The sequence below is a fragment of the Chlorocebus sabaeus genome, chromosome 24, assembly GCF_047675955.1.
Source record: "Chlorocebus sabaeus isolate Y175 chromosome 24, mChlSab1.0.hap1, whole genome shotgun sequence".
NCBI classification, from domain to species: Eukaryota; Metazoa; Chordata; class Mammalia; order Primates; family Cercopithecidae; genus Chlorocebus; species Chlorocebus sabaeus.
This window is the reverse complement of record NC_132927.1, coordinates 39,546,111-39,561,391: the sequence shown is the minus strand read 5'-3', so window position 1 is coordinate 39,561,391 and position 15,281 is coordinate 39,546,111. Positions and strand designations below refer to the sequence as shown.

Here is a 15,281-nt window from a genome sequence, read left to right as displayed (position 1 = left end):
CAATCACTTCTCAGCAAATGTAAAAGAAGAGAAATTATAACAAACTGTCTCTCAGACCACAGTGCAATCAAACTAGAACTCAGGATTAAGAAACTCACTCAAAACCACTCAACTACATGGAAACTGAAAAATCTGCTCCTGAATGACTACTGCATACGTAACGAAATGAAGGCAGAAATAAAGATGTTCTTTGAAACCAATGAGAACAAAGACACAACATACCAGACTCTGGGATACTTTTAAAGCAGTGTGTAGAGGGAAATTTATAGCACTAAATACCCACAAGAGAAAGCAGGAAAGATCTAAAATTGATACCCTCACATCACAATTAAAATAACTAGAAAAGTAAGAGCAAACACATTCAAAAGCTAGCAGAAGGCAAGAAATAACTAAGATCAGAGCAGAACTGAAGGAGATAGAGACACAAAAAACCCTTCAAAAAATCAATGAATCCAGGAGTTGGTTTTTTGAAAAGATCAACAAAATTGATAGACTGCTAGCAAGACTAATAAAGAAGAAAGAGAGAGGAATCAAATAGATGCAATAAAAAATGATAAAGGGATTATCACCACCAATCCCACAGAAATACAAACTACCATCAGAGAATACTATAAACACCTCTATACAAATAAACTAGAAAATCTAGAAGAAATGGATAAATTCCTGGACACATACACCCTCCCAAGACTAAACCAGGAAGAAGTTGAATCACTGAATAGACCAATACCAGGCTCTGAAATTGAGGCAATAATTAATAGCCTACCAACCAAAAAAAGTCCAGGACCAGACAGATTCACAGCCAAATTCTACCAGAGGTAAAAGAGGAGCTGGTACCATTCCTTCTGAAACCATTCCAATCGATAGAATTAGAGGGAATCCTCCCTAACTCATGAGGCCAGCATCATCCTGATACCAAAGCCTGGCAGAGACACAACAAAAAAAGAGAATTTTAGACCAATATCCCTGATGAACATTGATGCAAAAATCCTCAATAAAATACTGGCAAACTGAACCCAGCGGCACATCAAAAAGCTTATCCACCATGATCAAGTGGGCTTCATCCCTGGGATGCAAGGCTGGTTCAATGTATGCAAATCAATAAACGTAATCCATCATATAAATGGAACCAAAGACAAAAACCACATGATTATCTCAATAGATGCAGAAAAGGCCTTTGAAAAAATTCAACAGCCCTTCATGCTAAAAACTCCCAATAAATTAGATATTGATGGGATGTATTTCAAAATAATAAGAGCTATTTATGACAGACCCACAGCCAATATCATACTGAATGGGCAAAAACATAGTGTTGGAAGTTCTGGCCAGGGCAATCAGTCAGGAGAAAGAAATAAAGGATATTCAAATAGGAAGAGAGGAAGTCAAATTGTCCCTGTTTGCAGATGACATGATTGTATATTTAGAAAACCCCATAGTCTCAGCCCAAAATCTCCTTAAGCTGATAAGCAACTTCAGTGAAGTCTCAGGATACAAAATCAATGTGCAAAAATCATAAGCATTCCTATACACCAATAACAGACAAACAGAGAGCCAAATCATGAGTGAACTCCCATTCACAATTGCTTCAAACAGAATAAAATACCTAGGAATACAACTTACAAGGGATATGAAGGACCTCTTCAAGGAGAACTACAAACCACTGCTCAACAAAATAAAAGAAGACACAAACAAAGGGAAGAACGTTCCATGCTCATGGATAGGAAGAGTCAATATCATGAAAATGGCCATATTGCCCAAGGTAATTTATAGATTCAATGCCATCCCCATCGAGCTACCAATGACTTTCTTCACAGAATTGGAAAAAACTACTTTGAAGTTCATATGGAACCAAAAAAGAGCCCACATTGCTAAGACAATCCTAAGCCAAAAGAACAAAGCTGGAGGCATCACGCTGCCTGACTTCAAACTATATAAGGCTATAGTAACCAAAACAGCATGATACTGGTACCAAAACAGAGATATAGACCAATGGAACAGAACAGAGGCCTCAGAAATAATACCATACATCTACAGCCATCTGATCTTTGACAAACCTGACAAAAACAAGAAATGGGGAAAGGATTCTCTATTTAATAAGTGGTGCTGGGAAAACTGGCTAGCCATATGTAGAAAGCTGAAACTGGATCCCTTCCTTACACCTTATACAAAAATTAATTCAAGATGGATTAAAGACTTAAATGTTAGATCTAAAACCGTAAAAATCCTAGAAGAAAACCTAGGCAATACCATTCAGGACATAGGCATGGGCAAGGACTTCATGTCTAAAACACCAAAAGCAATTTCAACAAAAGCCAAAACTGACAAATGGGATCTCATTAAACTAAAGAGCTTCTGCACAGCAAAAGAAACTACCATCAAAGTGAACAGGCAACCTACAAAATGGGAGAAAATTTTTGCAATCTACTCATCTGACAAAGGGCTAATATCCAGAATCTACAAAGAACTTAAACAAATTTACAAGAAAAACTCAAACAACCCCATCAAAAAGTGGGCGAAAGATATGAACAGACACTTCTCAAAAGAAGACATTTATGCAGCCAACAGACACATGAAAAAATGCTCATCATCACTGGCCATCAGAGAAATGCAAATCAAAACCACAATGAGATACCATCTCACACCAGTTGGAATGGCGATCATTCAAAAGTCAGGAAACAACAGGTGCTGGAGAGGATGTGGAGAAATAGGAACACTTTTACACTGTTGGTGGGACTGTAAACTAGTTCAGCCATTGTGGAAAACAGTGTGGCGATTCTTCAAGGATCTAGAACTAGAAATACCATTTGACCCAGCCATCCCATTACTGGGTGTCTACCCAAAGGACTATAAATCACGCTGCTATAAAGACACATGCACACATATGTTTATTGCAGCACTATTCACAATAGCAAAGACTTGGAACCAACCCAAATGCCCATCAATGATAGACTGGATTAAGAAAATGTGGCACATATATACTATGGAATACTATGCAGCCATAAAAAAGGATGAGTTCATGTGCTTTGTAGGGACATGGATGAAGCTGGCAACCATCATTCTCAGCAAACTATTGCAAGGACAGAAAACCAAACACTGCATGTTCTCACTCATAGGTGGGAATTGAACAATGAGAACACTTGGACACAGGAAGGGGAACATCACACAGCAGGGCCTGTCGTGGGGTGGGGGGAGTGGGGAGGGATAGCATTAGGAGATATACCTAATGTAAATGATGAGTTAATGGGGACAGCACACCAACATGGCACATGCATACATACGTAACAAACCTGCACATTGTGCACATGTACCCTAGAACTTAAAGTATAATAATAAAAAAATAAATAAATAAAAAGAAATTCATATTCACAGCTCTGTCTCTAAATGGGTCTGGTGTAGAAGCCCTTATATGGCCCCAAGAATCTGCATTTTTAACAAGTAAGCTTTTCTTATGACCAGGCAAGTTTGGGAAATATAGGTGTGTCATATGTAGTACAATAAATAGGAAGTTAAATATGGTGCTAAGGCAGTTGATATATTTATCTGTACCTATTGTATTTGGTATAAGCAATTTCAACTTAATGACTGTGGTGAAGATGACTAAGTGTCTATTACAGTCTGTTTGTCCCTTCTTTGGGCACATAGCTCACCTTCCTTGTGATTATGTGTGGCCTACAGTTTAAGTTCTCTCTATTGAAATGTGAACAGAAGTGATACATGCCACCTGTGAGCCTGGCCCATACCACCACTCCCTAACCTTACTCCTCCATAGTCTGTCATTTTCCAGTGTCTAGATACAGAGCACCACAAAGCCCTAGATGATGGCAGAGTAACAAGATGGAAAAAAGGAGATCCCTGAATGACCACATGGAACAGAACTATCTCACCAACCTGAAGACCTGCCAAGGTCTCTTATATGACCAAAAGCAGGATTCTACCCAGCAATCCTATTATTGGGCATATATCCAAAAGAAAATAAATCATTATGCCAAAAAGACACATGAACTTACATGTTCATTGCAGCATTATTCACAATGGCAAAGACATGGAATCAACATAGGTGCCCATCAGTGGTGGATTGGATAAAGAAAATGTGGTACATATACAACCAGAATCCTACGTAGCCATAAAAAAGAATGAAATCATGTCTTTTGCAGCAACATGGATGTAGCTGGAGGCCATCATCCTAAGCAAAGCAACATAGAAACAGAAAACCAAATACTACATGTTCTCACTTGTAAGTGGGATGTAAACACTAGGTACACATGGACAGGAAGATGGCAACAATAGATACTGGGTACCACTGGTCGGGGAGGGAAGGAAGAGGGCAAGGGTCGAAAAACTAACCATTGGGTATCGTGCTCACCAGCTGGGTGATGAGATCATTCATATTATAAACATCAGAATCATGCAATATACCCAGCCAGCAAATCTGCACATGTACCCTCTAAATCTAACATACATATTGCAATTATGTAAGAAAATAGGATTGTAATAGTTTGAACCCTTATATATTTTGGCCTATTTGTTACAGCATGTTAGCTTACCTGGTAGTGTGGTGCCATCATTACAAAAACCTAAAAATACATGTGCTGTTGGCTTGGCTGTTAGGTGGCAGATGGTGACAAAACAGAGCAGGTTGGAAAGATGATCTATGTTATACTGTAGCAAAACATTTTGTAAAACTATTGTCTGTGAAACCTGGAAGGTAAAGCTACTCCCTACTGAGTCTCTATGAAGAGATGGGAAAATGACAGAATGTTAGTATGTATTAATTGTTACTGTACATATTTAGCAAGGTGTTATAAGAAAGGGAAGAGATGAACTGGTTGTTTTTAAAGCTGAGATTGATAGAATACAGATCTTCATGGTTTCACAGAGTTAGAAAACGATTGTTTCTGGATTCTATTAATAGATGATACTATCAGGATTGTCATCAGAATTCTATTATTACGATGTGTCTCCCATTCTTCCCTTTCTGAAAGGGAGTTTGAGTGTTTTGATTATCCCATTCCTGTTCTACCATTGCATGGGGGCAAATGGTATATATGGGTAGATAATTTGTCTTTTATTGGATCACAAGGAGTCACATTTAGATCAAATGAAAAGAATCATGCATCACTTAACAGATGCTGGTCTTTGACATAGTTGCAGTGCCAGAACGCAACTCTAGGTGGTCCCTCTGGGGAAAAGGGTGAGTTTGTTTTACATGTGGGAAAAATTGTGCAAGGATATTTGGTGGCCACAGAGTGTGATGCAGGCGGAGATTGCTAGTTTCCATCAAAATCCATTCTTCCCTCTTTTGGGCACATAGGCAGGCTTTCCCCCCAACCACCTTTACAGTGAGGTGTGGCCTTGTGACTAAATAAACTCCTATGCAGTGTGATTGAAAACGATGTTTGTCACTTCCAGGCCTGGCCCATAAAACTTCCCATTCAAGTTTCTCCATGCTCTTTCTCGTTAGGCTGGGTGGACGCAGATAACTGAAATCCTAGAGGATGTCAGAGTTACCAGATGTGAGAAGCCTGAGACCTTAAATGACCATATGGAAGAAAGCAGCCCTACTGACTTGAATACCTGCTTAGGAGCATCACATGAGCAAGGAATACTTTGCCATTGAGTTAATCCCTTACATGTTTGGGTTTACTTGTTAATGGAAGGTCCTAACTAACAGTGGCTCTTTTATTGTTATTACCTATACACTGCTTATATTGTTTACTATTCCATGGCCTCCACTTAACCCCATTATAAGCAATTTAACTTTGAGGGAAATAGAGTAATATCTTTGTGCTGGGAGTTGTTCATCAGCAAAGTTGACAAAATAATAGCATCTTATGATAAAGGAGGGTTGGCTATTTGGTACAAGGTACAAAAATATAGTTAGATGGAATAAAATCTAGTATTCAGTAGCACAACAGGGTGACTATAGTTAACAATAATTTATTGTATATTTCAAAATAACTAGAAGAGTAGGTTTAGAATGTAATGAACAAAGTAATGATAGATGTTTAAGGTTATAGATATACCAGTTACCTAGATTTCATCATTACCCATTATATGCCTGTATCAAAACATCACATATACTCCATAAGTGAATATGAACAACTATTAATGTATCCACAATTTTTTTTGTCTTAGAGACGAAGTCTTGCTCTGTTGCCCAGGTTGGAGTGCAGTGGCATGATTACGGCTCACTGTAACTTTGAACTTCTAGGCTCAAGGGATCCTTGTGCGTTGGCTTTCCAAAGCACTGGGATTACAGATATGAGCCACCACACCTGGCCTATATCCATAAAAATTTAAAAAATGAAAAGTGAAAAAAATAGCATCTTATAGGATCATTGTGAGGAGGCAACGAATTAATATATAAAAATACTTTAAATATGCCTGACTCATAGCAAGAACTATATAAGTGTATAGCTATTGTTATTATAGTTAACATATATTCTAGTGGTGTCCTAGTGTCATAATTAATACCACCATACTGCTTGTAGGATCACACACACGTGGCCAAAGTGAAATTCATGCTGAGGCTCGGAGTGAAGAACACCGTAGATGAAAGCTGTACCATGAACCAAGACACAGTGCTAAGTGAATAGACATGAATCAAGTCCTTTTGTTGTGTGAAAACTGGGCACATCCAAAATGTTTAGGGATTTTGGAGCATTCAGGAACAACGCCAGGCCACTCTGTGACTCAGAGCTGACCCATATTGAATTTATGATGGGATTGATCCTGACTGTGGTATCTCCAGAACATTAACTGTTTGGATTCTGCCAACTAACCCAAGATATGTCATAGATTTTTATTTGCGGGGAAGTAAACCTTCAGCCAAATCAGAACCTGTGTTACACAGATGGTAGGGCCTCCATAGATCCTTGTGGTTTTTGTGCTCAGGGTTAATGAGGGAGACAGTTTCTGCTGCATTTTCTTCCTGTCCTTTCCTGAGCCACCTTATGTTTGTGCCCACCTCCATGCTGATGCAGAACAGGGCCACTCTATCCAAAAACACAGATATCCTATGTACGGAGTCATTTGAGCCAAATTTGTTATTTGTCCCACAAGAAGGAGAAGGGATGGAAAAGTTTGAAAAAAGCTAGTCTAGGAATAAAATACTGTTTACCTGAAGCTCAACTTCAGTGGGAAAATAGGTAGTAAAATTTATGAAGAATTTCTGGACCTGGATGGTGCAGGGTGCAGAGCTATGTGGAACTAAAAGTCTTGCAAAGTCTTGCTCAGAGGGAGACTGTCCAATGAGGCCTGAATTGGTCACAGTCCTTGGTTTGTTGCCAGCTGAAGCTGGAATGCAAGAGGGTCATAGGGGCAGATGCAGCTTCTACCCCTGGGAACATGGCTTTTCTCATGCTCCTTTGGCCACAGATACTTTTCTTTGTCCCTCTTCTATTTTTTCTTCTTTCTTACTCCTAAGAGAAGCAGCTCACAATTTACCACCTCTACGGTACATTTCAGCTTTCTGAGTGCAATTTCCATCCCTGAAGCCTCTGAGGGAGCTTGCTCTTATTAAGTATCACAGTGTACACTGTGGAGGAATGTGTGCACCTGATTCCTGTCACTGTATCTTTAGTGTGGCCTTCTAGAATCTAGAAAGATCATCAGCTACACATCACACTGCCTCAAAAAGAAACATCAGGGGACTAGATACCTATGAGACTTTAGGGTTTTGAGTATCATTTCATTTAGAAGGAACAGAGTGAGTGATTCACCTGGCCCATTCTTGTCTCCTCTTTCACAAACTTCTTTTATATTTGTGTTTAAGAACCTGGTGATTTATTTTATAGTCTCATGCAAATTGCTTTAGCTTTCCTTGGGCTTACAAAAAAAGAATCTCATCCATTCTTCAGAGACTCTCAGGTGTCTTCAGAAAGAGCAAAAGAGAAACTTCTGAATAAATTTTCCCAAATGAGCAGAACTATGTCACAACCCTTTATAAACCCGGGATTTTATTGTTATTCACTCTTTATTATGATTATGTTATTTTTTCCCCCTGTGGGTTGGACCTGTTTCCCACCCCCTGCTCTGGCCATTAAGGTTGTGACTGTCTACCTTGGGTTGATCACCATTTAACTAAGTGGAAAAAGTTAGAACTGACTTTCAGCTTTCTGTAAAAACAACTTCCTTTTACATCTCAATCAGCTGATAGAATAACTGGATTTCTCTCCTTTCCATGAATTGTGTTAATTTCCTGCATAGGCAGCCTGGGTTTGCAAATAGTGGCTTCATGTGGTATTCCAAATTTGATGGCTTTCAACAAACAAGCTCTGGAAGGGTGGGTGACAGAAGAAAGATTCACAGACAAAATAATACAGAGGATGACGGAAATGGTGAACATCATAAAGACATTTCATCTGGAATGAGCTTATTTTACACACCTATGTACCTGGACATATAAACCATGTACAAATCTAACTCAACATACAATCTAAATTCAAAATGGAGCTCTTATCCTTATGCTATATGTCATGTGAAACATTAATTGGTAAGAATATTTTACCAGTGAGGGGTCTGCTACAAAACTCAAAACTAAAGATAGGATGTGGGAAGAAATGCACTTCTTCCATGGTAAGCTGTGAAAGCTCTAAAGGTTGTTAGGACACATTGAGTCATCCCTGGAAGGGAGTAAGGAGCAGAGCCCAGGGCTGTTTCTTAGGCACACTTGTAATAAACAAGAGTGACTTTTCCCACCTTCATCCCACTGCTCCTACCCTTTAGACCTAGCCATCAGCCAAACTTTAGGGTTACTCTGAAATATGCTGTGTATATTAGAACTAGAAGAGTTTGAGTGAGGCACCCAAAATGTATGTCAGCTTTTGAATATAATGTAAATGAAGGAATCCCAAGTGCTATTTACACATTATGTAGTTACACTATTCAGTAGATGTGACACTGGCCACTTAGGTCAAGAAAATTCAATACTGGCTGGGCGTGGCGGCTCATGCCTGTAATCCCAGCACTTTAGAAGGCTGAGGTGGGTGGATCACGAGGTCAAGACATCAAGACCATCCTGGCCAACATGGTGAAACCCCGTCTCTACTAAAAATAGAAAAAAATTAGCTGGGCGTGGTGGCACGTGCCTGTAGTCCCAGCTGCTTGGGAGGCTAAGGCAGAAGAATTGCTTGAACCTGGGAGGCAGAGGTTACAGTGAGCCGAGATCGTGCCACTGCACTCCAGGCTGGCGACAGAGTGAGACTCCGTTTAAAAAAAAAAAAAAAAGAAAAGAAAATTCAATGTTACATTACAATTACAATGGGGATAAAATGATTATTTAAAAATGAACAAAATAGTTCAGAAATATAATAAATGTAATAAACATTTTTGTATGTTCATTCCTAAAGAGATATCCATTGGACAAGCAATTTGTTCATTTATTCATCAGTTTTAATGGACCAGAAACTAAATGTTGGAAGGACTAAGACTGTGAAGACATAATAATTCATTTATTCAGTTGAGAATAATCTGAGAGTTGAAAATCTGTTGAGAGTCTATAATATGTGGGACTTTGTTTTTTGAAGCTGGAGATAGCGAATACATATATAGTATCAGGTAGTATTAACTATTATAATGAAAGCTGTGGCAAGATAGGTTAAAGAGAGAAAGAGAGTGTGTGTGCGGTATGAGTGTGTGCACGCACACATGCATTAAATAATGTGGTCAATTGAAGCTATGGGAGATCTAGAGGAATAGTATGAGGCTGGGGAAAAAGCAAGTACAAACTCTTCAAGGGAAGGAGTTTGGTGTGCTTGAGGAATAGCAAGATGGTGAGTGTGGCTACAGCAAAAACACTGATGAGGAGAGTGTTAAGAGATGAGATTGGAGAGATAACAGGGACTGAGTTATGGAGTGCATCATACACAAGATAATATAGGGTTGGGTCTGAGTGTTAAGGGAAGTGATTGGAGAAGTTGGGGTTTTGGACAGTCCCTCTGCCAGCTATGTGGAGAATTGATGATAGGGGGCAAGATTGGAAGTAGGGAATTGGGAATTGATTATAGTAGTTTGGATGAGAGATGATGGTGGCTTGAAAAAGAGTGAAGGCAATGAAGATGGTGATAAGTGATCAGGTTTGGGATGTATTTTGAATGTTGAGCTGATCGGTAGGAGGAAGGGATGATAACTATTGGTTTGAATGGAAAGGGAGGGGAATGTTGTCAAAGGATGAAAGGAGTCAATACCAAAGTTTTTGTTTTCAGAAACTGGGTGGATAATAGTGGTCATGTACTTACATGGGGAAACCTAGGGGAGGAGTAGATTGGGGAAGTTAAACAATTCGGTTTGGACAGGTTAAGAATGAGATGCCTATTAGATATTCAAACAGTTGGATATGTGAGTCTGAGTCTCAGGGGGTTTTGGTGGTAGAGCTACAAGTTTTGGAGTTATCAGGATATGAATGATGTTTAAAGTTACAAAACTAGATACAATCAAGCATACCCTAAGTGTAAATAAAGAAGAGGACCCAGGGACTGAACACTGGGGTTTCAATGTTTCCCAACATTTGGTGGTTGGGAAGAGAGAGGGGAGGTGGCATTGGAGATGGAGAAAGATTTGCTGGTGAATGGAAACAAAACCAGGAGAATGTGGCATCCCAGAAACCAAGCCAAGAAAATACTTTAGGAAGGAGGGTAATGAACCATAAAAAAAGCTTCCAAGAGATCAAGAGGAGGACCTAGAACTGACTGTTGGATTTCACAGGATGTGAAAGACACAGCTCCTTTCCCTTAAGGAATTTCCAGCACAGCAGAGATGAGAAAATAAGGAAGCATATAAATTGCTCTACAGTAGTGGAAGATCCTAGAGATGTAAACAAATTTGTGAAATTGGGATTGAAGATGGAACAGGGAATTATTCTTGGGGAGTCAAGGAAAGCTACACGGAACAGATGTGCTTTTGGATTTTGGTAGGTAGGAGGTAGGGATACATCAGAATTCATAAAACTTTAAAAATTATTTTTTGTAGCTGGTTGTTGATTTTTCCTGTAAAAATAAACTCATTCAAAACAATTTTGCATATTTTTACTCATGCAAAACTGATATTTCTCCTCCTAATTTAATATCCCACTACTATTACTTCATTTAGACACATTTGTTAATTATCAGTAAACATGGTAACCATTTTATAAAGAAAATACCTACAATCCATCCTACCTTAGTCTTCTAAAGGATACTCTTGTAATTACATTTTTCCTCCTTGTAGTCTTTATCTTTTAATTACATTTTCATTCCTTTTCCTGGCTGTATGCAAGTATCAAGACCATATTCTTAATAGCTACCATGTACCTAACTCTTATCACGCAGGAGGCACTGTTCTAAGAACTTTACATATATTAATCATTTTGTTCTCACACACAATTCTAATACCTTCATTGTCCCTGTTTCTCATTTGTGATAACCGAGGCACAGAGAGGTTAAGTAACTTGCTCAAGGCCACAGAGTAAATGACAGAGTCAGTATTAGAACTGGGCTGCCTGGCTTCAGAGATCACCATCTTGCACAGTAGGTTGTATTTCCATCCTTACTATTTTATCCCTACTTTTCTGGGTTGGGCAGTTACTAGTAAAAAGTCTACTAGTAAAAATGGATAGGCTCTCTATGACTTGAACTATAACTTCTAAAGTCTCAGCAGTAAACTGCAGGTTGTCATTTTAGAGTAGGCCAGTAGGACCCAGGAACTAGACACTGGATCCAAATGGAGAAGAGGGCATTTAGTTCTTTTGCAATTGATTGTAGATGCTCATGTGTCTGCTTAAGGATTTATGTTCAACCAGATCATATATCAGGACAGTGGTGGTAAAAGGAACTCAAGTCTTTGTGGTGGAGAAGATCCTTCTGCTTATAGAAATGACCACTTCTGGTTTGGTGCGGTGGCTCACGCCTGTAATCCCAGCACGTTAGGAGACTGAGGCAGGCGGAACACGAGATCAGGAGTTTGAGACCAGCCTGGTTAGCATGGTGAAACCCCGTCTCTACTAAAAATACAAAAATTAGCCAGGCATGGTGGCACGCACCTGCAATCCCAGCTACTCAGGAGGCTGAGGCAGGAGAATCGCTTGAACCTGGAAGGTGGAAGTTACAGTGAGCCAAGATCACGTCACTGCACTCCCTGCACTCCAGCCTGGGTGACAGAGCAAGACTCTGTCTCAAAAAAAAAAAAAAAAAAAAAAAAAAAAAAAGACCACTTCATTACAGTCCTAGATGTATGTGGCTCATGTCTTCATTCTCTTTTTAAACTTACTGAAAGCACATGAGATGATTATATACTTAAGGAGGTACAAAGTGTACATCAAAGTAACCATGTTTAGGAATGCTTACTATGTGCAAAGTATTGCTCTGAGTATAGTGGCTGTGATTTCTTGGGAGCTAAAATAATAGACTAGCCAAAATCTTTAAGATGCTTTAATGCTCAACAATAGTAAGTATGCACATAATTAAAATATAAAATTATTGGAGCCTAGTGGAATCTAGCTGTGGTTCAGCCTTTGTTTGATTTCTAGTGTGGTATTTTTTATAGCTGACTTGATTCTCCTTTTTCCTGATACCATACTGGAACTGGCTCCCTGAATACATGGGGATTTGGATACATAATTTTCACAAGCATTTGAAGCCTCTCCCTTTAGATTTTGAGTTCTACCTTTGATTTAAAAGTTTCTGAAATAAGGTAGCCACTTTCCCTTTTTTGGCAGAAAGAAGGTGTAGAATAAATAACTTTTGCTAAGATGCTTTCAGGACAAGAATCTGAGGAACTTTCTCAAGGCGCAGACCCTCAAATTTTATAATTAGTTTTTTTCTCAAGATGAAAGTCAACCTATTCTTCTCTTTATTCTGTTCTCATTAAAATGTTCTTCTCTGGGCAGAGTCATTATATTTTCAGAAAGGCTTAAGTGAGCCAGCATTAAAATTTGCTCTTAATTTCTACAAATATAGAAAAACCTGCTGGGAGATGGATACTGTATTCACTGTGGTTCTCTCCCTGTCTGCTTTGTAATATTTTCATACATCATGTGAGTGTAGGGGGAAGCAGTGACTTAGGTGATGGCTTAGTTCTGGAAAAGAAGCTACTTTCTATAGAAGGAGGATTTCAGATGGCCACATTGCCAAGCAGACACTCACGCTGGTTTCCTGTGGGCCATTTCCCCTTTGCTGAACCTGACCCAAAGCCAAAATGAAGGAGGAGAAATTTTCCATTCACAAGGTCTCAGATCTCTGATAAAGATCATTATGATAAAAAGTTATAAAATGTAAGCTACTATAAGCTTGAAGAATTTCATTAACTTGCTCTTGATAAACTTAATAAAATTTGTTTTGGAAATTAAGAGAAAAAGTAAGAATCAAAATGGAAAAATTTAGATAATGCTATCACCCAGACAAGTATACCTACAAACTTTAGAACACTCAAAAAATAAAAAGTCCCCTGCAAGTTGTAACTACAGTGTCTTAACTGCCATGCTTTAAAATATTTTATGTGCATTTTGTCCTTTCAGGACATACTTTAAAATAATTCAGATTTTATTTGTATTTTTACTTTTAAAAACATGTTAATTAAACATTTTTCTTTTAAGATACAGATTGCCTAATACATATTTAAAACCTTTTAAAAACTCTCCCCCAATCTACAACCCCAGGAAAATAAAACTATAGTATTACAGCACCAACTGTTTTAGAAAAAATGAAAGTTTTCTTAATCTTAGCATTTTCATTTGTAAATGGCATGAGGTGAATACGCAAAAAGCGGCAAGAACAATCCTTTCACCATTTGTGTGTCTAGTGATGGTTCTTTTTTTGGCAGAAAAGAATTGTGATGCAATTACACTGCATTTAAAAATGTTCACAGTAAAACTTTAATGAATCTTGAGGCAAATGTTGAGTAAAACCTCTGTCCCCCAAATCTAGAGGGCATGTCAGAGTATTTTCCTGCCGTTACCCATTCGCTTTAAGGGAGAAAAAGTGTTACCATACAAATTGATGCACAAATTGTTCTACCAACAGTCAAGTCCTGGGTTGTACACTACGCTAAGCTCCCAGGTTACTGCCAGGCCCGCACCCAATACTGACATTAGAAATGAGCCAGGCCCCTCTGAACCTAAGGTATCGCCTCCTGCATCGTTTATCTGGATGCAGAGAGTTTCCCAGTTTTTCTTACCTGCATAGTGGTCAAACACAGTGGGCACGTATTCCTCTGGGAAGGCATCGTTGGCGTAGCTCATCAGCAGGCAGGTTTTCCCCACGGCACCGTCCCCCACCACTACACACTTCAACATCTTCTTCTCGTCGTTGCCCCTGCAGCCGCAGCTGCCGTCAGTTCCCTCTTTGCAGTTCATTCTTGCGGCTCCAGCTGCTAGGGACTCCTGCTGCTGTTGCTTCTCCTGCTTCTTCCAAAGCACATGAAGCGGCGGAAAGCCAGTGCCAGGCTTGAATTTACTCTGTCTGACTTTGGGTACCTTGGATCATACAGACATGTCCAAGGCTGGGATATGCCCTGTTGCTTACCATACTGGTAAAGAAAGGTCACACACACTTGGGGGAGTTCTGAAAAGGGTCTGCCCCTTTCCGTTCTCAGTGTGAGTTAAGAAACCCTTATTTTCACAGAATTCGAGGGGCTTCCTCACAGCTTAGAAATTTCAGCAGCCTGAGGGTTTTACTCTGCTCTCCCTGTCTCCAGCCTGGCAAAAGACACGGTGGAATTTTGCTAAATCTTTCTCATTTTCCAAGTCACATCTAACATGGAGGAAAGCTGGGCTTTTTAATGGAGTTTTTTCCCCTTGCTTCCTCCAGCTTGCCGAGTGTCAGGAAATCATGGGTTTCCTGCTGCATTCCATATTAGGATCAGTGGGCTGAGGAAGGCTGCAACAATGGGAGCTCTGTGTGTGTGTGTGTTTGTACTTCTGGGGAACGATGCCAGGACATGGAGTGGGAAAACACTAGGGGTCCCACTGCAGACTCAAGCTGTCAGACTTCCTGTTTCATCCGCTGCTTGTGAGGCTGTTCGCTTATGGCTGGCTGGGAAGAAGCTGACTAGAGGATGGAAACCGGGGATTACTGCCTGCCACAGAAACAGGGGGAATGGTTAAAATGAGCAGAGAGAACCACACCAGCAGTCCTAGGATAACATATGACATCACTCTTCACTGAGTCACTAGTTAAAAGCTCTTCAAACTAAAAACCAGCAGTTCTTTACTTACTTAAATGAGAAACTTTAAGCGATTCTTCCCAGAAATAAAGAAGAAAACCTTCTAGAGTCACATCATTTCAAAGAGAAAAATGTTTGTAAGTTGTAGG

The 15,281-nt window shown here is 39.4% G+C and overlaps 1 protein-coding gene across 1 annotated transcript in view; it reads right to left on the bottom strand.

Annotated features, from left to right (window-relative positions):
- RHOJ (ras homolog family member J) overlaps window positions 1–15,001 on the bottom strand; it is a 104,522-nt gene extending 89,521 nt beyond the window's left edge. The window contains exon 1 of the mRNA XM_007986915.3: window positions 14,146–15,001. Within this exon, the coding sequence (XP_007985106.1) occupies window positions 14,146–14,323 (178 nt within the window). The 5' untranslated portion in view covers window positions 14,324–15,001. The remainder of the gene's footprint in view (window positions 1–14,145) is intronic.
- Window positions 15,002–15,281: the final 280 nt, after the last annotated feature.